The sequence below is a fragment of the Pocillopora verrucosa genome, chromosome 3 (genome assembly GCF_036669915.1).
Source record: "Pocillopora verrucosa isolate sample1 chromosome 3, ASM3666991v2, whole genome shotgun sequence".
In the NCBI taxonomy this organism is placed as follows: Eukaryota; Metazoa; Cnidaria; class Anthozoa; order Scleractinia; family Pocilloporidae; genus Pocillopora; species Pocillopora verrucosa.
Genome location: NC_089314.1, coordinates 1,021,702 through 1,047,564, shown reverse-complemented (window position 1 = coordinate 1,047,564; position 25,863 = coordinate 1,021,702). Strand labels below are relative to the sequence as shown.

The window sequence follows — 25,863 nt, the reverse complement described above, 5'->3', positions numbered from 1 at the left end:
AGTCCTGGGTATCTGTAGAAAATCGCGACAAAAACAAGCTAAAATGGCTGATTACACACATAGGTGTGCAAAGAAAAATTGTGCAACATTGTGGACATTCAGCCATTCTTCGTGGCTGACCACCTAATACAGGTTAACATGGCCGGAAAATGATGTCACAAGGGGGACTGGTGACTCAACGTCAACAGCCACAAGAAGGAGAATGTTCATCAATGAGTCAGACTTGTTTCTCTTTTTGCATCTCCTTGGTTGAGAGAGAGGCCCCGTTTCCTTCATAGACCAATCACAACCCGCATTAAAGCAAAAGCAATACAGCTAAAGTTGAAAATCAATGTAAATATGCATACCTTTCATTTCCAAGAGCAGTCGGCCTTTCAGACATGTTCATAACATTAATGTTTACTAAATCGAGTTTTCTTTCCAGATTTGTGTCCCGGGAGTCGAAGTGCTTGGACAAAGCTTCACTGGCTTTGAACATTGAGTCCTGGTTATCTGTAGACATCACGACAAAAAAAGAGCTAAAATGGCTGATTTTGGTAAGAAAATTGTGAAATTCAACCATCAAACCTTTTAGAAAAGCTTCCGATAGCTTGTTCACTTTCTTAAGTTTCTTCAAAGACATTAAGATGAGTAGCTGAACAAGACACACGCTTATACACGACTTAATGCATACCTTGCATTTCTAAAGCAGTTGTCCACTGAGATGCGTTCTTGATATGGACATTTACTAAAGCCAGTTTTCTTCCAATATTTACGTCCAGTGAGTCAAGACGTTTGGGCAATGTTTCAAAAGCTTTGTACATTGAGTCCTCTTTTCGTAGACAATCACGACAAATAGAACGGGATTTTTAAGACAGCGATTACCCATTTAATGCCAGAGATAAAGACAAACCGGGTTTCCCAGTGAGGCTTCTAGCCCCTCCTATTGCGGCCCACATACTCCAGCAGCTGTAATGCAAACATTAAAGTTCTGTAAGGTTTTGCTAAATCGCCCAGTTTTCCCAAGACGAGTTAACACATTTGACCTAACCTGATTTCTAAGGAAGGCTGGTTTACCAACTTAGAGCAGGCACATCTACACGTATGACAACAACGACCTCCACACCAGCTATGACCTTTTCACCAATCAACACCGCATTAAAGAACACCACCACAAGTTCTAAATATACATACCTTGAATTTCCAAGACCGTTGGCCTTTGAGATGTGTTCGTAACATTCAAACTTACGAGATCCTCCCAATTTGTTTGTCTTGCCAGTCCCGGCGTTCGGAAAAAGCTTCGATGGCTTCGTTTATTGATTCCAGTTTTTCTATGGACAGCCATGATAAGTAAAGATGTTAAAAAAACTGACTGTTTATGAAGGACAAAGAAGAGAAAATGCAGGTCATCGTTAAGACGTTTCAAACGCAAGAAGCTAAGAAGAGGATGTCAGCATCCATCGCACAAATTGAAATATTGTGGCGCGTCGCCCCAAATTGGATATCTCTCCTACTTTCTATTTTGTAGCCCAATATGGCGGGGTAAACCTGAAATTTGCTCCAAAACTCAGATTTTTGTTTTTCTTAGAATTTGTAGCTTTAGGTATTTAATTTTACTATGGAAAATCATTTCCTATTTATTTACATTATTTTTACCTTTTAAAGTGATCTAAAATTCCCGCACTAGCTAATTACGTGGTGACCATGGCAACGAGAAAAGCATTTTGGGATTTATGGTAGTTTGGGCTGTTTTCTGGCAATCATGTTACAAACGGGCGGAATTAAATGAGAAACTGTATGTAGTCTTATTTGAACAGTTTTTCTAAGGATAAAATCATTATGGGATAGAACGTAAGTTTCAGTCGAATGCAACACTCATGTTCACACAGAGCAATAAATCAGAGGTAAAGTTATCGAAATGGTCGGAGAGAAAAGAAGATCTGTCTACGGGACAGATGGACCCATGTTTTTCAACAGGTTCCGCAATGACCTCATCTTTCACATTAAGTCTGTAAAACTAAAGACTTATGCTGATGACTGCCAACTGCACACATCTGACGTAGACCCAGTAGCCTTGGAACAGCGGATCCATCATGATGTACAATAGCAAACAAATGGTTCGAAGCCATGGGATGAAAGCCAACCCCGCTAAACACCACGGGATGGTTCTTGGCAAACCCGATTACCCTTTCTCCTTCTCAACCACAAGATGCCGGGAACTTTTTGGAATAATTCTTGATAAGGAACTTAATTTCAAGGAACACATATCCTCTGTATGTAAAAAAATAAATAATCCGTTCAGTGTCTTCAAAAGATTTGGCAAACTTATTTCTACCGCATTATGTTTTGCCTTTATAAAACGTTTATGTTACCCCATTTTCACTACTGTTCATCATATGGCACTTTTGTAATTCAGAGGACTCTGTTTCACTGGACACCTTAAATAGACCTATTTTAAGATTTGTTTTAAAGGCCTGGGACTCGAAACTATGATGATCTTTTAGACAAGGCAGGTGTGTGTGGTTTAGCCAACAGGAGGATACAAAATATGATGATTGTATATTCAACTGTCTCCATCTTGGTAAATATCCGTGCTATTTGAAACAACTGATAAAGCTAAGATCTCTGCTTACTCCCTAAGGGGCACCAATATTTTATCCCTTCCTAAGCCGTTTACAACCACATATGGTCTAAATTCTTTTAGCTATTGATCTATTAAGTACCTGGAACTCCCTCCCTGACCACTTTAGTAAGACTGTAGATTATAGTGAATTTCCGCGCAACTGTTAGTGCACGGTTTCTGTTAATATTACATTAATTACATTATATTATTATCTTAATGATTATTATTATTATATTATTATCTTATGAATTTTTTTTCTCTTTATAGCGTGTTCTTGCTGTAACTTTTAAAATTAGTAATTAGGATCGGAGATACTCGTTGTAAGCTACACTGGATCCGAGGATAAATAAAACTTATGTATATCTGGATGTAATGTATGTACGGTAAGAAAAGAAAGATAATTTTTTCTGGAAGCGAAAACAGTAAGAAGAGCCTGAGAAACCGCTCCTGTTGTTGACGAAATCGCTCCTCAACTCCTTCCACCTCACGAGATGAAATCCTCTCTCTGATTGGATTCTAATGAACTGTTGTTTCTTCCAGAAAGAAAATTAAATATGCCGACGAGGAGCTTCTTTCAGACAGCTTTGATGATGAGTACAACTTCAATACCGCGAAAGCGAGGGATTCTATATTGATAGATGCGAAGAATTTATCCACGACGGTCTCAAAGGCGCATATGCGTGAGAAAGGTGAGAATTTTTTACTGTGATACCTGTGGTAGCCCATCAGACAGCCTTTGTTTTTTTCTGGGATACCTGTGGTAGCCCAGTCATAAAATGCCTTTGTTTTTTTGTCGTTTTTTTTTTTCCTCCGCCACAAAAAGGAAAAATTGCGCAATAGTACCCTGTGGTCATTGGGCCCGCCCCACCATGATAACTAACTGTGCTCCAATGAGGTGTTCACATGCTGATCACGAGTGTTATCTTGATGATGATTGCCGTTATCATACACGGACAGGGCTGGGTCACATGACGAACCACGAGATTTTGCCTATAAAACTCTTTATCAATTGTTTTGTATTTCACGTGTTTGGATTGCGATCACCTGGAGCATTATGGCGCAAAACGCTCATATTACTTACAGACGCATGCACAAGGCGTATTGTTCGCGGCAATTCCACACTAAAAGATGTTATTGAGCGGTAATTTGGAACGGATTGAGTCGCGAACGCTTGAAAGCCATGAAAGCCTTGAATGCCTTGTATGCCAAGTATGCCATGCCTTAGTTGCAAACGTACAATTGTTGTAAAAATCAAATCTGAAATCTGAAACCAAACGGCTTATACTCTATGCATCTCTATTGAACAACACTACTACCGTGAGACTGAAGAACATACTATAATGGATGCAAACTGATTGTGAAGAAAGACGCCATGTTGGATTCACTTGATGGTAAGGAACGCAGCTACGATAACAGTACGAATGGTATAATTTCACGATCAGAAGGTGAATCTTATGTTTGTTTTCGTTGTAGTTGTATGGATATTCCATTTTAATAAATACGTGATCCAAAACCCTGTGTTTTTTTGTGTATAATGTTATAATGTTAAGTATTGTTTACGCAATTGTCTTGTCACAGGCGGCCCAAGCTCACGTCTCGAGAAAAAGCCAACGATTAATTCATGAACGCATCACGCGTTGTGTGACTCGGTGTTAGTTACGAGAGGAACCGTTGGAAATTTGAACACGTTATAAGGAATAGTATAGGGAACGAAATATGGTCGATTTACAACGATAAATTTCGAATATGAACAATTTTTCTCGTAAAATCAATCAAACTTACGCATACCCTGTGTATCCGTTGTAGTTTCTAGCAATTTATGCCGTTGTAAGCTTGCTTTACCATCACCTTTAATTTAATCATCTACTTTTATTACGTTGGTAAAATTTGTACAAACATTACACAAACTAACTCGCGCGCAAAGTAAGAAGACTATATTGAAGGCTTTAAATTATATTACGATCGATTTTCATCAAGAAATGGGCCAGGAATTTTCCACAATAGTGCAAATACTCATGAAGGCTGATCGCGGAAAAGCGATTGCGTGACGCTTGGTAAGCTGTAAGACGATTCTCAGCCTGCATTTTGTACCCACTCTGCACTCTCCAGTCTATATTTTGTGTCCGTCTGCTGTCTGCATTTTGTACTAACAGGTATTTGTGGCACCAATACAGTTATTTTGGTTACATTTATTCGCACAACCACATAATCTACCACAACTACTGTGTGTGAGGTAATTCGCCATTTTCGTTCTTTTCCACGTTAATACTCTTCTTTTCTTTTGTAAGAATGTAGACCAGTTAAATACAATGTTTCAAGTAATCCACCCACCCTACAAAAAAAAACTCTTGCATGCATAGCATGCCTATACTTTGAAATAGGTGTATGCCCTTGGCCAGACTTGAGCTCACTATTCAATCTACTCATCGCCAGAAATCAGGACATTTCGAGCCCGCTAACAATTATCAGCGGTATATCGTATTACACTCCGGAACAATAGAGTATCAAGAGAATTCAATATGGCGACGATCACGGCTCAATCTGCAAAGAAGCGTGTTTCGTACCATGACTTACACAATTTGAGCACCGCAGATCTTCTATTTGATGAAAAGAAAAGAAAAGAAGACCTGCAAGTAAATCTTTGGGATTTTTCGAGGCAGAGCGATGACTGTTAGTTTCGAAACGCGTAACTTGTATACTTTTCTGTTAGGTTTGTTCCGGTTTATTATTTCTTCGTTGGTTAATGATTATTACTTAATAAGTTTCTATTGCAATCAGTTTCATTTAAGCACATGTACCAGATATTGTATTTCATATTTCATCGCGATAAGTTGCTGTCGACGCAACCAATTTTCTCTGCTATTCATGTACGATCCGCTATCGGCGATTCATCTACAATCTTTAGGAGCTAGACCAAAGTAAGTTTTCCTTTATTTCACATTTAGATATTTCCTTTTCTTTTTTTGGATACGTATATCGATTTATTTCTCGCTTTCAGTTCACTTTTTAATCGCTTTATTGTTAATTAGGCTAGTGTTACGTTCTCACGGATATTTTCTTCGTTTAGTTTCTGCTGCATTTTCTTTTAGTTCGAACCACACAATTCAGCTACAACGTTACCATCAATCGTAACCACGCTATCTTTAACTTTACTTCGCCCTCTTCATCTGTGATTTCACACCGATCTCCTTATTTCGTTTTTAATTTTGATTGCGTACTTCATTTGATTAAACCGTGATTTATATTGTGCGTTCGGATTGTCTTCTCCGCTACAGTAGTAACCTTTGAAGGTTACAATGACATGATGTCAGAATTTTGATTTGCTTTGCTTTGCTTTGATTTGCTTTAAATTTTCGCGCCAAGCATACTGAATTTGCATTTAACGCCTAGCATATTTTATTCCGAAAAGGACCCGAGAACTAATTTATTTCCCAGCAAGAGCATAAACAAATATGGCCGATGATTCGAAGATCAGCGTTGCTCGTGTTTAACCATTTCAGTCATAGTTTTCAACATGGCGTCTCGTCACTTACTCTACATGGAAAATTAGGAATATTCTGGCGCGTTGGGAAGTTTTTTGATGGGAGGAAATGACAATTTTACAGAATATTTTGACGCTTCGAACTCAGTAGCAGTCAATTCGATCGAGAGCAGTTGACTTCATTGCTGCACTTTCCTGTAATAGGCGAGTGTCTGGGATGGAGAACGACGGATTTTGAAGAACTGTATGGCGACTTAGGTCAATGAACAATGACAAAAGAACTGGCTCGGGATGTAAGTGTTTTTATTTATCGAGTCACTGTGAGTTTGATGAATAGCAGAATCAATACTGAATATGTCTCGATCGAGAGCAGACGGGACCATGAGGTCCTGATTGTTATATTTTAGAAATTTTACAAATTTCCATATAGTTTCCTATATTATTTGGACGCCATTATGGGCGAAATGCGCAAGTGCGCCCGCCATCTTGTCCAATATTTCTGCCAATGCTAATCCGACACCCGCAGTATCACTACACTTGATTCCAAGGATCCAGTACCATTCAGGTATCCCAGTTACCCTGCTCACAGGGTCTAGTTTGAAGTCTATGTCGTACTGGCAAAGGAATCATTGATGGATCTTTAGTTTTCTAAATGCAGTAGTTCCTGGAAGGTTTTTCTAGATATCATGCAAAGAGGAAAAAAGCCCATCTCTTGGTATTTCGGAGATTGATACATCTTTGAATTTTTATGTGTCACGCTTGTCATGCAACTGATATAATAAGATGGAGAATATACGAAAACTGGAACTCAAATCTGGCTACAATGTGGAGGGGATAACGTGATCATCAAAATAGCTCATAAAATCATAAATAAACAATGTAAGAGTGTTAGGTTAGATTTTTTTTACAAATTGTAGTGATTTATGCCAGTAAACGGTGGCGACAAGTAGGCACACCATCTATATTTCATAGTCGCCAGCTAGTAAATTTTGCCGGACTTTGAGTTCGTCTCAAGATAGAACAACACAAATGCACAAGGAAATTTTTAGAGTAACTTTTTAACCATCCCTTTTCTTTTAAAATATATTTTCACAAAAAAACTACACCACAATTATAAGGACATATTGGGCTACAAATTATGAAAATAAGAGTGAAAGCAAAGTTTGGGCGACTTGCCGCTGTTTGTCTGATGCTGACAGTAGCTCTTAAAAATTCCTTTCCACAAGAAGCTGAAAGGGTAATTATTGCAATTGTGAACTGCCAACAGCGATAAGAAGTTGTTTATGCGTCACCACCGAGTGGTTGATCAGCGTAACAGATGCTGACCCAAACACTTCTTGAGAAGGGAGATAAGATATAGTCCCTGAGATAATGTGCGCGCAGTACAAGCCAATCTTTTGGTGTGTAAATTTCCAGGACTGCCCGCTAAAATTTAAATGGAGAGAATGGCCAAAATAAGAGAAAATAAGAGTCTGAATATTTTGTTTTCTTTTTAATGTGCTGTGAAAAGAGCTCCCGACTGTTTCGAATTGCTTTCTACTTTCGTCATTTAAAGCTGCTTTGTGAGAATAAAAATCGGTTACAGAACAGGTGAAACCACTTTATCCTCTCTTGGTAAGACACACTGAGGAAATAAGACAAAAATAACTTACAACTCACGTCCTTTCGATCCGTGCATTATCTTTCTGTTCCTCGTTTTCGCCTTTGTGACTGATGGCTCACGCGCTTTGCGCTCGGCTCATGCATTTTCAAGACCGAGGTCATAGTTTTTCATCATACGGACCGACCCTTAGCCGGTAAATATATATTTATTTATTTTTCTAACTTAGCGAAATTCTTTCCGAAAGAACCCGAATGATTTAGGGCTGTAAATACGGCAAGATCTTCCATAAACAGAACAGTTTTTGAGCGAGTAAATGGCAGTTAAAATAGAGGGATGCAAATTAAAGAGAAATGCTTCACCGAAACAATTTCATTTGCGTAATAGTAAAGGTGATTTAAAAGGCTTCCAAGCAAACTTTGAAACATTATCTTTGCAAGTATCTGTCACCATCTGACACCTGTCAATTAGGGAGCGCGTAAGGAAGAAAAAAGCGCACGCACACTTGAAAAACAACGAAACTAGCTTAGCAAGGACTGCTGCGGCAATGTTTTCTTCAAAACAGGCCATGATCTAAGGGAAATTATTATTCACTTTCATCGACGATTAATTCATGTACGAAGATTTACCTCTGTTCATTACGTAAACAGCGAGGAAAGTAACAGTAAGTAAATTCAAATTTTTTTATTTCGAAGTGGTGAGAGTTTGCTCGTTTGTTTGTTGCAATGGCGTGTATATATCTGGTCTTTCCTCCACAAAAACTAAATTCGAATGATACACTCCAACGAGACACAAGAAGATTTAATGCGGCCTTTTTTCCAGTTTCTGTTGTGCTATTTGTGGTACAAGTGTTCAATTGAACGGACTTGGAAAGACTCACCAAGAGCGTTGTAAAACTGAAATCAAAACTTCGCTCGCTCTTTCACCACGTACGAGTTGTTTGAGAAAATTCAGATATTAAATGAATGAAAGTTCCATCGATTAGTTCAACTTTAACCAAATACCTCGTGTTTTAACTTTCTAGGTACTTTTTGTGAACGATTAAAATTAATTATAGACGGGTTTTAAGCCGCTTGTCTCGTAATGACACTATTGCTAATACGAATTCATTCTAAAACCAATATTTTTCTGTCAACCAAAGTGATTTGAGAGAGCGGAAAGAGATGATTAATAAGATATTTATCGGCTTGAGGTTGTGACCAACGTCTTTGCTTAAAAATACTGCCCAGCCGGAAAAACGAGATATATTTATGAAAAATGAAAGTAGGGATGTACTCGGCGACTCACGAAAGCGTTACCTTGGCTCGTGGGCAGAGATAGGAAAATACTGATCGGGTAGAGAACCAATTAGATTGCAGGATTCTTTACCGTGGCTTCTGAAATAGAAATATGTATGGACCCCAAATACGGTGTATTTTCTGCGACTTCATAAGAGTGATTTCACATCGCCGTGTAAATCTTTCACTCGCCTGCTCGAAACGGTTTCCTCGACGAACGTTTTGATACCAAAAACTCTAATAAAGAAACGTTTGTGAGGAAACCATGGCAAGTGATCTCTCTCTTTGTGCTGTTATGTGGCGTATCATGCACCACATGCGATATCCACGTCTTTGAGCATAGGTGATTTGCAGATTTGTATGTAAACATAACTACGACTATGATTCCGCCGTGGCGTAGGTAAGTTAACCTTCTTAGCAAGAACCACTCTGCTTGATTTTCATTGGATATTAAAAGATCAGATTGACACATCTGGTGCGCATCGCGGAACCAAATTGAGCAATATATGAGAAGGCTGATTACCAGTCAAACTCCAGAAATTTGTTTTTCATACATCTAGAATTATCTCTTTCTAACCGAGGTTAGTACGGACCGAGCTTTTCTGCTTGGAGTTATAGCCCCTTCGAAGCTGGCTGCACAGTGAAATACGACCCGCTAAATTGATCACTAATAGCGCACATACTGAATGAGGAATATGATAAATGTCATATATATATTCTCCACGAAAGAAGATTACATATAAGGGTCTTTTATCTTTTTTTCCCTAATCGTCCTTCACCATAACTGCACATAAACATCCTTCCTCAAACGTATGTCTTACCTTTCTGTGCCCCGCATAGCCTTTGTCCTGAAACATACAGCGTGATAAATAACAATAACAGGACCAGCAAGACAGCCATGGTGAGCAAACAAGCGATCTTCCAGTGTGTAGCTCTTACCCACCCCCTGTTAGTCTTCTGTCGCTGTTCTTCATCAATACACAATGGTTCCATTCTGAAACGTAACGAAATGTTTACCTTGGTTTTATTAAACGTACGCAATACCAAAAGGAAATACAACAAAAAAGGATTCCTGATCGCAGGTTGGTGAAAAATTTCGAGTTCTGTATGTAGTTTTCGCATTTGAAAATGAAAGTATTAAGTCAACATTTTTTTATACAAATTTCACTATTTGCCGTTTGTATATCCAAGAATCGAAACGACAATTGCAAACGTCGTGTACCACTTTCGCAAAGAGTTTTAACTCTTCACTCCTAACATAAGCAGGCATTAAATTTTTCAAAATCCGAAATTCTTCCAGGTGAATGTCGGCATAACTTGTTGACAGGCTTGGAGAATTGATACTATTTTTTCTAGTGCAGGGGGCGGCTAAGGTGTTGCTTTCGCTGATGTTTTTCTTTTTTCTTCTGATCGAAAGTTGATGTGAAACGGAACCAGTCATTCTTTTGGCTGTGTTATAAAAGATTAACGTATCAAATTACCGACACTGTGCGGCCAACAGTCCTTTATACTGACACAGCATTCGCCTGCTTTATATTGGTAATACAGAAGTTTGAGTCACGTATCACAGATGATCCAAGTTGGCTAAAATCTTCATTGGCAAGTCATTCCGCCAAAATCCTCTAATGCCGCTCATTGGATTCGATTTTAAAAAAGCTAGACAACTGAATGCGATACTAACATACTGTTTTTGCGAATAGTTCCCCTAGTAAGACAGTTTTTTCATAGTTGCAAAAAACATAACAAAACATAACATTAAACATTTAACTGCGAATCAAGGACAGCAAAGCCAACTTAATTAAATATTTTGCAAATAACGCAAGGAAAATTCAAAACCAACCTGAGGTACTGATTCTGGAGTGAAATGACAAAATATATACAAGCTTTCAAGTGCAAGGTCAAGATTCAACCGTATATCTCGTGTTCAAAATGGAATTTATCCCCGAATTCTAGCTGCAGTGGTTACATATGTATTTCATCATCGAACCATTTCGAGAAACCATACCGATATCACGTGATGGATGTTTTCTTAGGACTGGACCATTCAGGAAAAGAGTTGAATCACGTGCAGATATGAAACTGAAATGAATATTTCGTCATTTTTAACTCGTTACTTGCGCGCATGCGCAAGAGCGAGTTGCAGATATGATGTGGAGAATGGCACTCGCTCGCTCGCTCGATTGGTCGATTCCTGTAAACTTTTTTTCAATTTTAGGCTTTTGAGTGCATTTGATAGTTTTTGGCGAGTAATAAACAAACGAAATGGCGACCTTTGTTGCTAAGAACAGTGGTGAGGTGAAAAAGAAGCCAATGATAATCTTAGAAGAGTTTATTTTTTTTCGTTTCAGTTTCAACAAGCGGCGCTAGCGACTGGCAGGCGTGCGAGGATTCACACTGAAATAAGAGAACAACCTTCGTTTTCCATAAGATTGTTATTTACAATCCTTGAACTTGAAAACAATCCAAAGATTCATCAAAAATATCACTTACTCCGAAGCGCTCGGAGTTTTACAGGTGTTCAAAAGCTTTTTCTGTTATGGCGTGAGATTGGGGACTAAATCGATCATTGTATTTCGTATCATGTGTTTTTCCTGTGTGAAGCAACAAAAGGTGCCGGCGACTGACGAAATTACAGGTTAACACGAAAATCAAATAACACCTAAACAAACAATTTTAGCTACCGATCTCCAGTGAATTTTTAAAGAACAATTTTCTTTTAAGTTTCAAGACATTTTGAAGATTGTAAATAGATATTACGTACCAAAATGCGAAACTTATACACCACAAAATGGATATATAGGCCTGAAATGAAATTCTATCTTGTTCTTGATCATACGTTGCCTAGCACGTGACCAAAATCTACCCAGGTGGAAATCCAAAATGTCGGTGGCAGTCTTGGCTTATATAGTTATGTCACTCAAAACTCGTTCCCGTTTGTCTCATTTGATAAAGAGGGAATCATTAATTTTTTCTCGTTAAGACAGTATTGCCTTGATTTTCCAATATTTACAATGATAGACAGTAAATTTCACTTTTCACCCACATTTACTTCCAACCTTTTCTATTGAAACAGAAACACAAATGATATATGTATGTTATTTGCCGGCTGGGGGGTCCGTATGGTGAAAAACATTTCAAGACCGAGGTCACAGTTTTTCACCGTACGGACCGACCCCTTAGCCGGTAAATAACTTCTTTTTTTTAACTTGACGAAATTCTTTCCGAAAGAACCCGAATGATTTAGGGCTGTAAATATGGCAAGATCTTTCATAAACTGAACAATTTTTGAGCGAGTAAATGGTAGTTAAAATAGAGGTGATACAAATTAAAAAGAGATGCCTCACCGAAACATTTTCATTTCCGTAACGATAAAGGTGATTTAAAAGGCTTCCAAACAAACTTTGAAACATTATTTTTACAAGTATCTGTCACAATCTTACACCTGTCAATTAGGGAGCGTATAAGAAATAAAAAAGCGCAAGAACATTTGAAAAACAACGGAACTGGTTTGGCTTGGACTGTAACGACAACGTTTTCTTCAAAAACGGTCAATGATCTAACGGAAAGTATTATTCACTCTTATCGACGATTCATTCATGAACGAAGATTTACCTGTGTTCATTAAGTAAACGCCGAGGAAAGTAAATGCGAGTAAATTCAATTTTTGTTATTTTGAAGTTGTGAGTTTGTTCGTTTGTTTGCTGCAATGGCGTGTGTAAATCTGGTCTTTCCTCCAAAAAAACTACATTCGAATGGCACACTCCAACGAAACAAACGGGGATTTAATGCGGCCTTTTCTCATTGAACTCCTTCAATTTCTATTGTGCAATTCACGGTACAAATGTCCAAATTGAACGGACTTGGAAAGACTCACCGAGAGCACGAATTAGTTGTAGAACTTAAATTAAAACTTCACTCGCTCTTTTACTGCGAACAAATTGTTTGAGAAAATTCAGATATTAAATTAATAAAAGTTACATCGTTTAGTTTAACTGTAACCAAATACTTCACGTTTTAACTTAGTATGTACTTTTTGTGAACGATTAAAATTAACTGCAGACGGTTCTTAGGCCGCTTGTCAACCAACGTAATTGACACCATTGCTTATACAAATCCATTCTGAAACCAATATTTTTCTGTCGACCAAAGTGATTTGAGTCAGAGAAAACAGAGGATTCATAAGTTATTTATTGGCTTAAGGTTGTGACCGATGTGTTTGCTTAAAAATACTGCACAGCCGGAAAAACGAGATATATTTATGAAAAATGGCAACGAAAGTTGGGATGTACTCGGCGACTCACGAAAGCGTTACCGTGGCCCGTGGGCAGGATAGGAAAATACCAACCGGGTAAAGAACCAATCAGATTGCGGGATTCGTTACTGTGCCCTCTAAAAAAAAAATAAATGTTTAAAATACATGACATCATTCTCCCTTGTCAAATGTAATAGCATGATCATTTCAATTGTAATGCCTTCTTATCCCAACGTTACTTTGTTTCTTTGCTAAATTAGTGAACACTGAACTACTCCTCGTACTCTAAATATGACAATCAACCACAAAATTCCCTAAACCAGATAACCTTAAACATAATCCAAAAAATTAGATAAGTCATCTGTCAATTCACGAGTTTGCTCACAGAGCACTTTGATTGTGTCTAGTGCGTAACACCTAGACACCTTGCAAAAGCGGTAAGAGAGTGAGTGTCAACAAATGACGTAATGCTTTATTGGTTTTTGTAGCTTACTGCTTAAAGAGGCGTAAACTGCTATGGTGTCTTTCTGAGTAAGTGAGTGTAACAACGGAATCGAGCCCACAATGAACTCTGCCGATTTTGATCCGATATTCCCCGATCTTAACTCCTTTTCGAATCTACGGACTTCTGTGAAGTCGTAGATACTATGCTATCCAGAGTGTAAGTCCTTCCGTATGTCCATAACAATGGAAACCTGCGGATAATGCTCGGAATTCAGTTCGGTCTTCTCCAATATCGTTCGATTTTCGTATCTCGCGTCAGCGATCGTGATCGCAATTTTTTGTCTCCTGCAGGTTTTGTGTCGCATTGCTGCGATTCTTTGCACCGCCAAGGAAATATTTGCCCACCCCAAAGGAGTTCAGCCGTCGTATTGCTGCGATTATTTGTTCCGCGATTGATTATTTTAGTCAAAAATCGAAATGAAAGATTAAAATCGCTAAATATTCTCGCATGTGTGCAAATAGGCATGTGGATCAAATTTCAAAGTGAATTATGCATATTTTTTTCGTGTGTGAGAAAATCTCAAGTTTCATGGTATCTATAAATAGGAAGCAAGAGGAAAACATCGCCAGAAATCAAGGACATTTCGAGAACACTAACAATTATCAGCGGTATATCGTATTACACTCCGGAACAATAGAGTATCAAGAGAATTCAGTATGGCGGCGATCACGGCTCGATCTGCAAAGAAGAGTGTTTCGTACCATGAGTTATACAATTTGAGCACCGCAGATCTTCTATTTGATGAAAAGAAAAAGAAAAGAAGACCTGCAAGTAAATCTTTGGGATTTTTCGAGGCAGAGCGTTGACATGATGTCCGAATTTTGATTTGCTTTAATTTAATTTTCGCGCTAAGACCACTGAATTTGCATTCAATGCCTGGCATATTTTTATTCCGAAAAGGACCTGAGAACTCATTTATTTCCCTGCAAGATCATAAACAAATAGGGCCGACGATTCGAAGATCAACGTTGCTCGTGTTTAAATGTTTCAGTCATAGTTTTCAACATGGCGTCTCGTCACTTACTCAACATGGAAAATAGGGGATATTCTGGCGCGTTGGGAACTTTTTTGATGGGAGGAAATGGCAATTTTACAGGATATTTGGACGCTTCGAACTCTGTAGCAGTCAATTCGATCGAGAGCAGTTGACTTTATTGATGCACTTTCCTGTAATAGGCGAGTGTTTGGGATGGAGAACGACGGATTTTGAAGAACTGTATGGCGACCTTGGTCAATGATCAATGACAAAAGAACTGGCTCAGGAAGTAAGTGGTTTTTATTTATCGAGTCCCTGTGAGGTTTGATGAATACTGTCTCGATCGAGAGCAGACGGGACCATGAGCTCATGATTGTTTTATTTTAGAAATTTTACAAATTTTCATACAGTTTCTTATATTATTTGGACGCCATTATGGACGAAATGCGCAAGCGCGGCCGCCATCTTGTCTAATATTTCTGCCGATGATGACCAAGAGATATTTCGGGACGACAGTTTTATTCAAAACAATTCTTGATTTGCTGTTATAAGCGAAAAACGTTCGAATTTCTTACGTGCACAAAACCCACGCCGTAAAATTCATCATGCTTAGATCGTTGTTTCGTTGACTTCACGGCAAGAAATTGCGTAGCGTTATGATGAAATTTCTGAAAGTACTACAATTTGACGTAAAATCTTCTATTAAACAATACTTTTTGAACACGTAATATTTACCGACCAATGGAGTCGTCAAATTGTCGCTAGGCCCTGCTTGAATTTCGAAAGTTGGGTATTCGGTTTACAGCCACAATTCGCATCGCTTTAGAGAACCGTTGTGTCGTTGACTCGAGAGTTTGTTCTGTCACCTTTAAGACCTTGACGTCCATTATTTTCCAAACAGAGTATTCTGTAGCATTCCTACTTTATATGCTGAGTTCCACAAGGTCTAACTCGATCGCAAAGGAACGAAAAATCCGACTTAAATATTTTGAAGGTCGGCCGTTTCATTTTCAAATATTTGATCATTTAGAGTGAACGCATAGAATAATGCCCCTTTAATACCCCCTAAAGCCATCAACATATTTTTGCAAACGAAGGATTCTGATTGGTTTTTTTTATCTCCTAACGATAGAGGAAGTTTGGGGACAAAAATTCTACTTAGTAAGGGAGGTAGGGGCAGTTACGGGTGGTTCAGGTGTCAATGTGTTAGCATATTATATTTATACTAATAATATATTTGTTTCGTTCATCGCGGAGCTTGCATTTTTGGTTGCACTATATCTTGAGTTGTGAGTAATTTCTAGTGTCGTTTCAGGGCGGTTAAATATGGTATTCTAAGTAATAACAGGTGCAGTAAGCTATATGCAGTCATCGACTGCCTATTTTTTGTGAAGTTTACAGTACGTGTCAAGCTACATGAGGTAAGCGATCATCGCGTAACACAAATTTTACGAGAATGCGTAACCAGTGAAGTGGCGTAACCACTTGGATATTTAGTCATGAGATCTGTCGTGTTAAGGCGGATATCCTTATTTGTTTAGCAAAACTCCTGAGGCAAACAAAGGAATCTTCGGAATCGAAGAAGAAAAAGTTGTAGAGGACAATGTGCTTTGTCAACTGTCGCGTTTTAAGGGGGGACTGAGGTGGCGAGGAAAGTTTATCATTTGGCAAGTAAACCAAACTTTTCTAAGATACTCATACCTGCTTTCACCTTTATAATTGATCTTTTGTAGTTTGTTAATCGTCACTTTGCTGTTAATCGACACGTGGTCGGCGCCGGCCATAAGGTTAGTATAGAGTTAACAGATTTTACGACTTTATTTTCTGCACGAGGATCCACCCCCCAATTACCAAGACATTGTATAGTTTTGTATTTTCCTTTCGTTTTAACTTTTAGATTCTCTGAAGTCGTTTAATCTTAATTTCATTTTGTAAGACTATTGGAACGCCCCAAATATGCGCGAAAAGTCGTCGCAAATTGTACCTAAATTGTATCTATCTTTGTTTTACAGAACTAAATATTTGATGGAAATTCACATGTTGAAATCTGTGCGATTTATTCATATCAAAATGGGGTGACCGCCTAATAGAGCTGAAAATGATACAAAGGGGCAAACAAAACTCTCGGGTCTTTGAACACCGACCACTTGATGCGGGGTGACCGCTTCATACAGTGCTGCTTAATACAGTTCGACTGTACGTTTTGTCAGTTATCCACCGACAAGCAGAACTCTTGTTGCGATGGTTCCCTGTACAAGACTGCTTTTACATAAATCTGACATCTGTAATTCATAACCTTTTTATTATCTTCTGAGCCAGAAGTAAAAGAGGGAGGCTTAAAATGAGTTATCACAGGCTATATTCACAAACTGTTTTATCGTTTGAATCCAACTGGAATTAAGATAGAACTGTAAAAGCTGTGTCTTTTGCTTCACATCAGTCACAAAGAAACGAACAGGATTGTTTGTATATTTGCTCCAAAAGTGTGCCAGTGTCAAAAACAACGTGTGTTACGTGCAAAAAATACTTGTTTCCCTACAGTAAAACAGTTAAGACCAGCCTTTTTATTTAATACTTTCTCTCCAGCAGAAACACAGTGGATCAATTTGCATATTGAGAAAACTCGGAACTCAGTCTAATTGTTAAAAAGGCTATGAAAAACTTCTTTGAAAACTACTGCACTTCGGTACACCTATGAAACCACTGACATCCATTCAGCATACCTTCAAGGTAGACCTGTAGCGCAGTACAGCAGTATGCATGCAATTTCATCTTGCACTAGACAAACGTTTGCAGCGCGGACCGGCTTTTTCATAATAGAACCTTCCCTTATCTCGAATCGTAGGTCATTTTTGCTGCCATTAAATCTACAACATCACAAAAAAAAGCCCGAACGAAGCAGTGAGTTGTAAAAAAGTATTGAGAAGCAGCCACAAATATCAAGAAAAGATAAAAACCAAGCGACTCTTTAGCGAACATGGCGGCAGAAAGAAGTCCTCAATAAGGCTGAGTCATGAAATAAACTAAGGGAACATTTATTAATCACAATGTATTTTGACAAATGTCAACTAAACAAGTTTTAAGTTTTTTCGAGACGACAATAATGCATGCTTATGATGTCAAACAAAACAGCTATTCGTTCACTAGAGTTGTTCATTAATTATAAAGTTTTCAGTGGGCGATCTATCGTTTACTTTTATTCAAAGTTCCTGATTTATTAATTGCACTGAAGAAAGTTTTGTCGAAAAACCTGAATGAGTTTTGTTGCCCGTCAATAAACAGAAATCAATCCTGTATACTGGTTATCATTTTAAGTCAATAAGAAAGCCTCAGTACGGCCTATAGTTTAAACTTGAATGGTGTTTTGAACCCGTTACGACAGTCAAGCGTTGTTCAAATAAATTAGATGCGAACATAGGCGTCATGAAATGTCATATCCACGATAAACATGTTCCTACCCTCCAAAATTATTAAGGTATTAGATAATCGATAACCTTTGAGGGCCGCCTCACCATTTTTTAGGAAATAGCCAACATATTCGAGTTCATTTTATAAGATTGTGCCGAACTTTAGCACCTGTAGGGGTCACCTTGAATTGAATGAGTCAGACTGCACATGTTTAATAATAACAACAATAAAGATGATGATGATAATAATAATAATAATAATAATAATAATAGTAATTATAATAATAATCTGTCTTTGATAAATCAGAAACAACAAACGTGTAACTTTACAATATGTTAACAAGGAAATCATAAGTATAGTTAAGAATATGTCAAAATTGTAGCAGTATAGCATCATGTACAAAAAGAGGCCCAAAACATTTGATTAATAGAGCTTTCATATATATAATTTCACAAAAAAAACGAATAGCTCTATGTAAAGGCTAATCCATGTTATTAGGGCGAAACATGCAAACGTAACGCACCAGAAGTTTCCAATTAATATTTAAAAAAAGAACGATTTAAATGTCTTCTGTCTACACTAAAAAGAATAACCGTGCGCTACCTTACCCATGCGCATAATAAGGGCCAAATATTTTAACCTCGATACTATTGCTGTCGTTGGTGTATGCAATGATAATGGTGCTTTATTGCGTAATCAAAATCAAAATCATCAAAGTATCTCGCAGAGAATCAAAGTCTAAGTAAGCTCATTTTCATAACAAAAATTGAGCAAGTTATTTGTTATTTTATCCAAGGGAAGTCGGCAAAATGGCCAAATAGGGAGTGTGCAATATCTTCATCATGCGTTCGGAAGTTTGCATTTTGCAACTTTGCAACTTTTCAACCAGCGAGAACAACAATGATATTAAAAAACCGACAGAAACATAAAAGGAGACGGTAAAACAGGCAAACTGTTTATGGCACGAGAAAACACGTCTTCACGGTGCGAATGGTTTTTGTTTTGCATCTCATCAGTTGATAGGAAAACCAAATCAAGACATTCCCGAGTTACTTTCCACACTCATTGGTAGGATGAAAAAAGAAAAGATGCGGGCACACATCAGATTATCAACAAAGAGTTTTCAAAGGTTGTTTTTAATGTAACATCCTTCACAATGTTCACAAATCATATCATGGATGTTTTCACTTCAGCACGATGGCTTAATTATCTTCACTGAACCCTTGATGTGAGCTTTGAACTCGCGCCACTGAAACACGTTGCCCACCCCTGTCAGGCACGACTTTGACATGCGTGCGATTTCTTGGTCTTTTATGACGTGATCCCAAATGTTGACACCTGTCATTTCACCGATGAAAGATTGATGGGCTTCAAATTTTCCCCCCTTTAAGTCTTGATCCTGCCCTAGTACCAGGGATCCATTTGCACGAATCATGTGACCTGTGGGGACATTAACAGGAAATTAAGGAAAAAGATAAATTCACCAGTTAAAAAAGATTCAACTTTATCTTTTGCTTTGATTAAGAAAATCTCTGAAGGAAATGATAAAAAGCTGAAAAGTGAGTACATTCTTTCCTTTATTTTAATTTTCCTAATCAATAATTTACCGAATAAGTGAGTCATGTTGCTCTGTTTGTTCCAACCTCCGCATTACTCTTTGGGAACTACGCACTTTATCTTTAAGTGACTAACATCACGTACACTGTAGCATTTAAGTGATAAATTTCACAATCATTTATCAAGTAATTTTACCATCACAGTTACGTGCATTTTTGTCAAGGTTTTTGCATGTTTTTCAAGTATTTATTTTTTGGCATCAGTGATCATTACCTCGTCAGAGTTTGTCTGATAGATTTTCCTTGTTTTGCGCATTTCTCGGTTTCTCGAGTATCCTTAGTCTTCTTTCGCCTTTTTCAGCTTCTTAGGGTGGTTATTCTCAGCGTTACTTACAAATCACAAATAGAGCATTTAGGAGGGAATTTTTCATTAATCGTTTCTTCTCCGCACAAGGCAGTTTAGTTCACAACGCAATTATTTGCGGTTAGCGTCCGCGACAATTTTACGCAGTTTCCTCTCAGGGAGATTCGCTTACAGTGTCCGTTAAAATGTAAATGCAAACTGGGTTTTTCGGAGTGAAATCAGAAACAGAGAACTAAAAAAACTGAATTTACCATAGGTTTCAAGTAGCTGACAACATTCAATAGTCAACAGCAAACATTGGTTTAGGTAGCTTCTCTGAAGAAAACAACCTTTTAACTGACCGTATTTAACGAAACAGCTTTAAGAGATGTTTAAGCTTTGTTTTGTATGGAGTACGAGTCTATCTTCGTCTATCTATAACTACTTTTAAGTCTACGTGTACTTTGTACTTCGTTTATTCAAATCAATCTTGTGGAATCCTAGCGGTTATGTCATTTCGGCGGCCTCGTATTAGCAGTTACGCACACTTAACATGTAATACTATTGTACGGACCGTTACTAAAAGAAGAATTTACCTGTTTGGAGACTTTTGCCAGAAGCGGCAACCGAACTATCTAGAAATAATTTCCATGATCCATTGGTATTCTCCCATGTTAGGCAGATATGATGCCACTTTCCATCATTGGCGGATACAGAAGTAGAACCACTAAAATTAGCAGCAAAACGCGAGAAGTGTACTTTGAGTATTTTAAAGTTTACAGCAACATTAAATCAAAATAACTGTTGGGATTAATAACAGGACAAAACTTCAGATGAAATACCCAAACCTTCCATGGTCGTTGATGAAGATCCTAAATAGTCTATAGTCAGTCAGGAGAAGCTCGTTGTTTTCTCCAGATACAGCATAGCTCAGGAGTGTTCCTTCATTTCTAGTATCAGCGGTTTTCATCCACAGACAAACCGTTACAGCTGCCAGGTTTGGCATGCCACGTGTGACGATGACGTAATCACTGGTTCCTCTCTGCGGAAATTGTAGAGCGTAGAGTGCAACTGAAGAATTACTCAGTTTTTTTATTTGTTAACGCCGCTTTCTTCTCTGATTGTACCATGATTATTTTTACATCATAATACTTGATAGGCTAGCTAGGGTGATGCGAGTTTCCATAGGAAGGTAAAGCAAAATCAAGCAATCCTACATTGCTTACAACAGACAAGTGAAAATTATTTTAAAGATGCATACCTGGCATAGCCAATGCCTTTATCGTTTCAGATGTGTTCTTAAATTGCAAAGAGAGCTCTTCGATTGACTTAATCACGACATCCAGTTTCCTTACGACACTTTTGTTAAACGAGTGAGGATTTGTGTACCACGCCTCGATTGTCTTGTTAATGAGAGCCAGTCTTCCTGAAGAAATTGAGACAAAAACAAAGATTTTTCAATAATAAATGTGTAGGACAAAAAAATATCGATTCATGGAGTGAATTCGAAATGTCAAAAAAGAAAGTTTTTCAAACAAATTTCGATTCTTACGGAATCAAAATGAATTTCACAATGAGATTATCGCTGTTTCCAAGTATCATTTCCAAGTTACACTGCCCTGCGTGATTGTAATTTTCACATAATTTACAAAGTGGTATTGAAGGTTATCTGTTTAAGGAAAAGATATCTGGGATTTTCCATGAACTGAGATTTTGACACGCAAGTATATTTAAATGAAATTAAATCGAACTGTCAAATAAATCTTTTACACTTTTGAAAGTCTACTTTCAGGAAACAATGTCGGTGTTGATAGAAGGTTTGTGTGGAATACATTCGAAGAAATGAAGCCAAAGATCACTAAGTCATTCGCAAGCAAAGGTTAGATGCGATCGGATTGCGTTACATCACATCCTTGAACATACTTTAGATGCGTACTTTCCACTTGCATATTGGTAAAATTTTCGCGCTTCAAATTGGCGTTTTACATCGTTTTTATATGACCTCTCTTCTGTGGAACCTGTCTTACGTGGGCCCCCCCCCCAGCCATTCTTCGTAGGTGACCACCTAATACAGGTTTAACTGTGTAGGAAAATGATGTCACAAGGGAGGATTGGTAACTCAACGTGAACAGCCACAAGTAGGAGAAATGTTCATCATTGAGACAGACTTGTTTTTCGTTTTGCATCTTCTTGTTTGAGAGAGAGGCCCAAGTTTCCTTCATGGACCAATCACAAACCGTAGTAAAGCAAAGCAATACAACTCAAGTTGAAAATCAATGTAAATATGCATACCTTTCATTTCCAAAGCAGTCGTCCTTTCAGACATGTTCATAACATTCACGTTTACTAAATCCAGTTTTCTTTCCATATTGGTGCCCAGGGAGTCGAGGCGTTTGGACAAAGCTTCAATGGCTTTGAAGATTGAGTCTTGGTTATCTATAGATAATCGCGACAAAATAAAGCTAAAATGACCGATCACACACTTTGGTGGTACAAAGAAAAATTGTGAAATTCCACCATCAAACCTTGTAGAAAAGGCTTCCGTTTCACTGCCTTCAGTTTCTTCAAAGACGTTAAATGAGCAGTGAAATAAGAGTGCAAATGCACACGCATACACACGACTTAAAGTGCATACCTTGTATTTCCAAAGCAGTTGTCCTCTGAGATGCGTTCTTAACATACGCATTTACTAAATCCAGTTTTCTTCCCATATTTACGTCCAGTGAGTCAAGACGTTTGGACAATGCTTCAAAAGCTTTGTACATTGAGTCCATCTTTTCTGTAGACAATCATGACAAATAGAAAAGGATTTTAAGACAAGCGATTACCCATTTAAGTGCCAAAGACAAAGGACAAACTGGGTTTCCCGGTGAGGATTCTAGCCCATCCTATTGCAGCCCTAATACTCCAGCAGCTGTAATGCAAACATTAAAGTTCTGTAAAGTTTTGTCAAATTATCCAGTTTTCCCAAAGACGAGTCTTTGGGAAAACTGGATAATCTGACCTAAAACTGATTTCTTAAAACAAGGACGGCTGGTTTACCAACTTAGAGCAGGCACATCGATATAGATGACAACAACGACCTCCACACCAGCTATGACCTTTTCACAAATCAAAACCTCATTAAAGAAACACCACCACAAGTTCTAAATATACATACCTTGCATTTCCAAGACCGTTGTCCTTTGAGATGCGTTCGTGACATTCAAATTTACGAGATCCTCTCCGATTTGTTTGTCTTGCCAGTCAAGGCGTTTGGACAAAGCTTCAGTGGCTTCGTTTATTAAGTCCAGTTTTTCTAGAGACAGCCATCATAAAGAAAGGTGTTAAAAGAAATGATTGTTTACGAAAGAGGGACAAGGTGCTGGGTAATGATTTGAGCCCTTGAGCAAACCAGACGTTTTACTGACTGAAATAAAAGAGCTAAGCCTCACTGAAAAAGCTCAACATTCTCTGCATTTGAGGGCCGGCTCTTTTCTTTAATGAGGCCGCTTTTCACGGCAAAGGGGGGGAGGGGGAGTTGGTAGCGGATGTGTTGCATTGACTGATGCATGATAGTTGCGCAAGAACCGCATTAATTGGCGCAGGAATGCTCAAGTGAGTCAAAGAAGAGAAAGTGTAGGTCATCAGCAAGACGTTTCAATCGCAAGAAGCTTAAAAATTCCTTTCCATAAGAAGCTGCAAGGGGTAATTAATGCAACTGTGAACTGCCAACAGCAATGAGAAGTTGTTTTGCAACGTTTTGGTAACTTCCCAACTAATGTGTCACCAACGAGTGGTTGATCAGCGTAACAGATGCTGACCCAAACACTTCTATTGAGAAGCGAGATAAGATATAGTCTCTGAGATAATGTGCACGCAGTACAGGCCAATTTTTTGGTGCGTAAATTTCCAGGACTGCCCGCTAAAATCTAAATGGAGAGAATGGCCAAAATGATTCGCTAATTTTACCATAGTTACTCTTTCATTTGGGTGAGAAAATGAGAGTCTGAATATTTTGTTTTCTTCATGATGTGCTATGAAAAGAGCTCTAGACTGGATTTAACTTGTTTCGAATTGCTTTCTACTTTCGTCATTTAAAGCTTCTTTGTGAGAATAAAAATCGTTCACAGAACAGGTAAAACCACTTTATTCTCTCTTGGTAAGACACACTGAGGAGATAAGGCAAAAATATCTTACAAATCTCGTTCTTTCGATCCGTGCATTATCTTTCTGTTTCTTGTTTTCGCCTTTGTGACTGATGGCTCACGTGCTTTGCGCTCGGCCCATGAGTCAAGAAGAGAAAATAACTCTTGGTATGGACCCCAAATACGGTTAGCAATAAGAGGTATATTTTTTGCGACTTCATAGGGGTGATTTCACATCGATGTGTAAATCTTTCACTCGCTTGCTCGAAATGGTTTCCTCTACGAACGTTCTGATACCAAAAACTCTAATAAAAAAAAGGTTTCTGAGGAAACCATGGTAAGTGATCTCTCTCTTTGTGCTTTTATGTGGTGTATCAGGCACCTCATGCGATATCCACGTCTTTGAGCATAGGTAATTTGCAGATTTGTATGTAAACATAACTACGACTATGATTGCATTGTGGCGTAGGTAAGTTAACCTTCTTGGCAAGAACCATTTTCCTTGATTTTCATTGGATATTGAAATGTCAGATTTGACACATCCAGTGCGCATCGCGGAGCCAAATTAAGCGATATGAGAAGGCTGATTACCAGTCAAACTCCAGAAATTTATTTTTCATACATCAAGAAATACCCCTCACTAACCGAGTTCAGTTACGGACCGAGTTTTTCTGCTTGGAGTTATAGCCCCTTCGAAGCAGGCCGCACAGTGAAATACGAGCCGCTAAATTGATCAATAATAGCGCACATACTGAATGAGGAATATGATACTTGTAATAAATATTATCCACGAAAGAAGATTACATATAAGGGTCTTTTATCTTTTTTTCCCTAATCGTCCTTCACTATAACTGCACATAAACATCCTTCTTCAAACGTATGTCTTACCTTTCTGTGCCCCGCATACCCTTTGCCCCGAAACATACAGCGTAATAAATATCAATAACAGGACCAGCAAGACAGCCATGGTGAGCAAACAAGCGATCTTCCTGTGTGCAGCTGTTACCCACCCCCTGATAGTCTTCTGTCGCTGTTCTTTATCAATACACAATGGTTGCATTCTGAAACGTAACGAAATGTTTACCTTGGTTTCATTAAACGTAGGCAATACCAAAAGGAAATACAACAAAAAAGGATTCCTGATCGCAGGTTGGTGAAAAATTTCGAGTTCTGTATGTAGTTTTCGCATTTGAAAATGAAAGTATTAAGTCAACATTTTTTTTAACAAATTGCACTATTTGCCGTTTGTATATCCAAGAATCGAAACGACAATTGCAAACGTCGTGCACTACTTTCACAAAGAGTTTTAACCATTCACTCCTAACATAATCAGGCGTTAAATTTATCAAAATCCAAGTTCTCCCAGGTGAATGTCGGCAAAACTTGTTGACAGGCTTGGAGAATTGATACTGTTTTTCTAGTGCAGGGGGCGGCTGTTCACAGGCTAAGGTGTTGCTGTCGCTGATTTTTTTCTTCTTTTTTCTTCTAATCGAAAGTTGATGTGAAACGGAATCAGTCATTCTATAGGCTGTGTTATAAAAGATTAACGTATCAAATTACAGACACTATGCGGCCAAGAGCCCTTTCTACTGACACAGCACTCGCCTGCTTTATACTGTAATACAGAAGTTTGAGTCACGTATTACAGACGATCCAAGTTGGCTTAAATCTTCATTGGCAAGTCATTCCGCCAAAATACTCTAATGCCGCTCATTGCATTCGATTTAAAAAAAGCT

General features: G+C 38.2%; 2 protein-coding genes and 1 long non-coding RNA gene across 3 annotated transcripts; all 3 read right to left on the bottom strand.

Moving 5' to 3' along the window:
• Positions 1-1,237: 1,237 nt before the first annotated feature.
• On the bottom strand, positions 1,238-10,912 carry LOC136279410 (uncharacterized). The gene is made up of 3 exons (XR_010716839.1): positions 10,801-10,912; positions 9,782-9,954; positions 1,238-1,310 (listed from the first exon to the last, which is right to left on the bottom strand). It is a non-coding gene; the product is annotated as an uncharacterized lncRNA (long non-coding RNA).
• Positions 10,913-19,218: 8,306 nt separating this feature from the next.
• LOC131787426 (neuronal pentraxin-2-like) lies at positions 19,219-21,057 on the bottom strand. Its single transcript, XM_059104535.2, has 3 exons — positions 20,849-21,057; positions 20,597-20,727; positions 19,219-19,541 (listed from the first exon to the last, which is right to left on the bottom strand). The coding sequence occupies exons 1-3, from the start codon at positions 21,004-21,006 to the stop codon at positions 19,291-19,293; spliced, it is 540 nt and encodes a 179-aa protein (XP_058960518.2). The 5' UTR covers positions 21,007-21,057; the 3' UTR covers positions 19,219-19,290.
• A 164-nt stretch (positions 21,058-21,221) lies between these two features.
• Positions 21,222-22,898, bottom strand: LOC136279492 (uncharacterized). Its single transcript, XM_066163376.1, has 3 exons — positions 22,636-22,898; positions 22,293-22,436; positions 21,222-21,426 (listed from the first exon to the last, which is right to left on the bottom strand). Exons 1-3 carry the CDS (start codon positions 22,772-22,774, stop codon positions 21,248-21,250), a joined length of 462 nt encoding a protein of 153 aa, XP_066019473.1. The 5' UTR covers positions 22,775-22,898; the 3' UTR covers positions 21,222-21,247.
• Between the last annotated feature and the right edge of the window lie 2,965 nt (positions 22,899-25,863).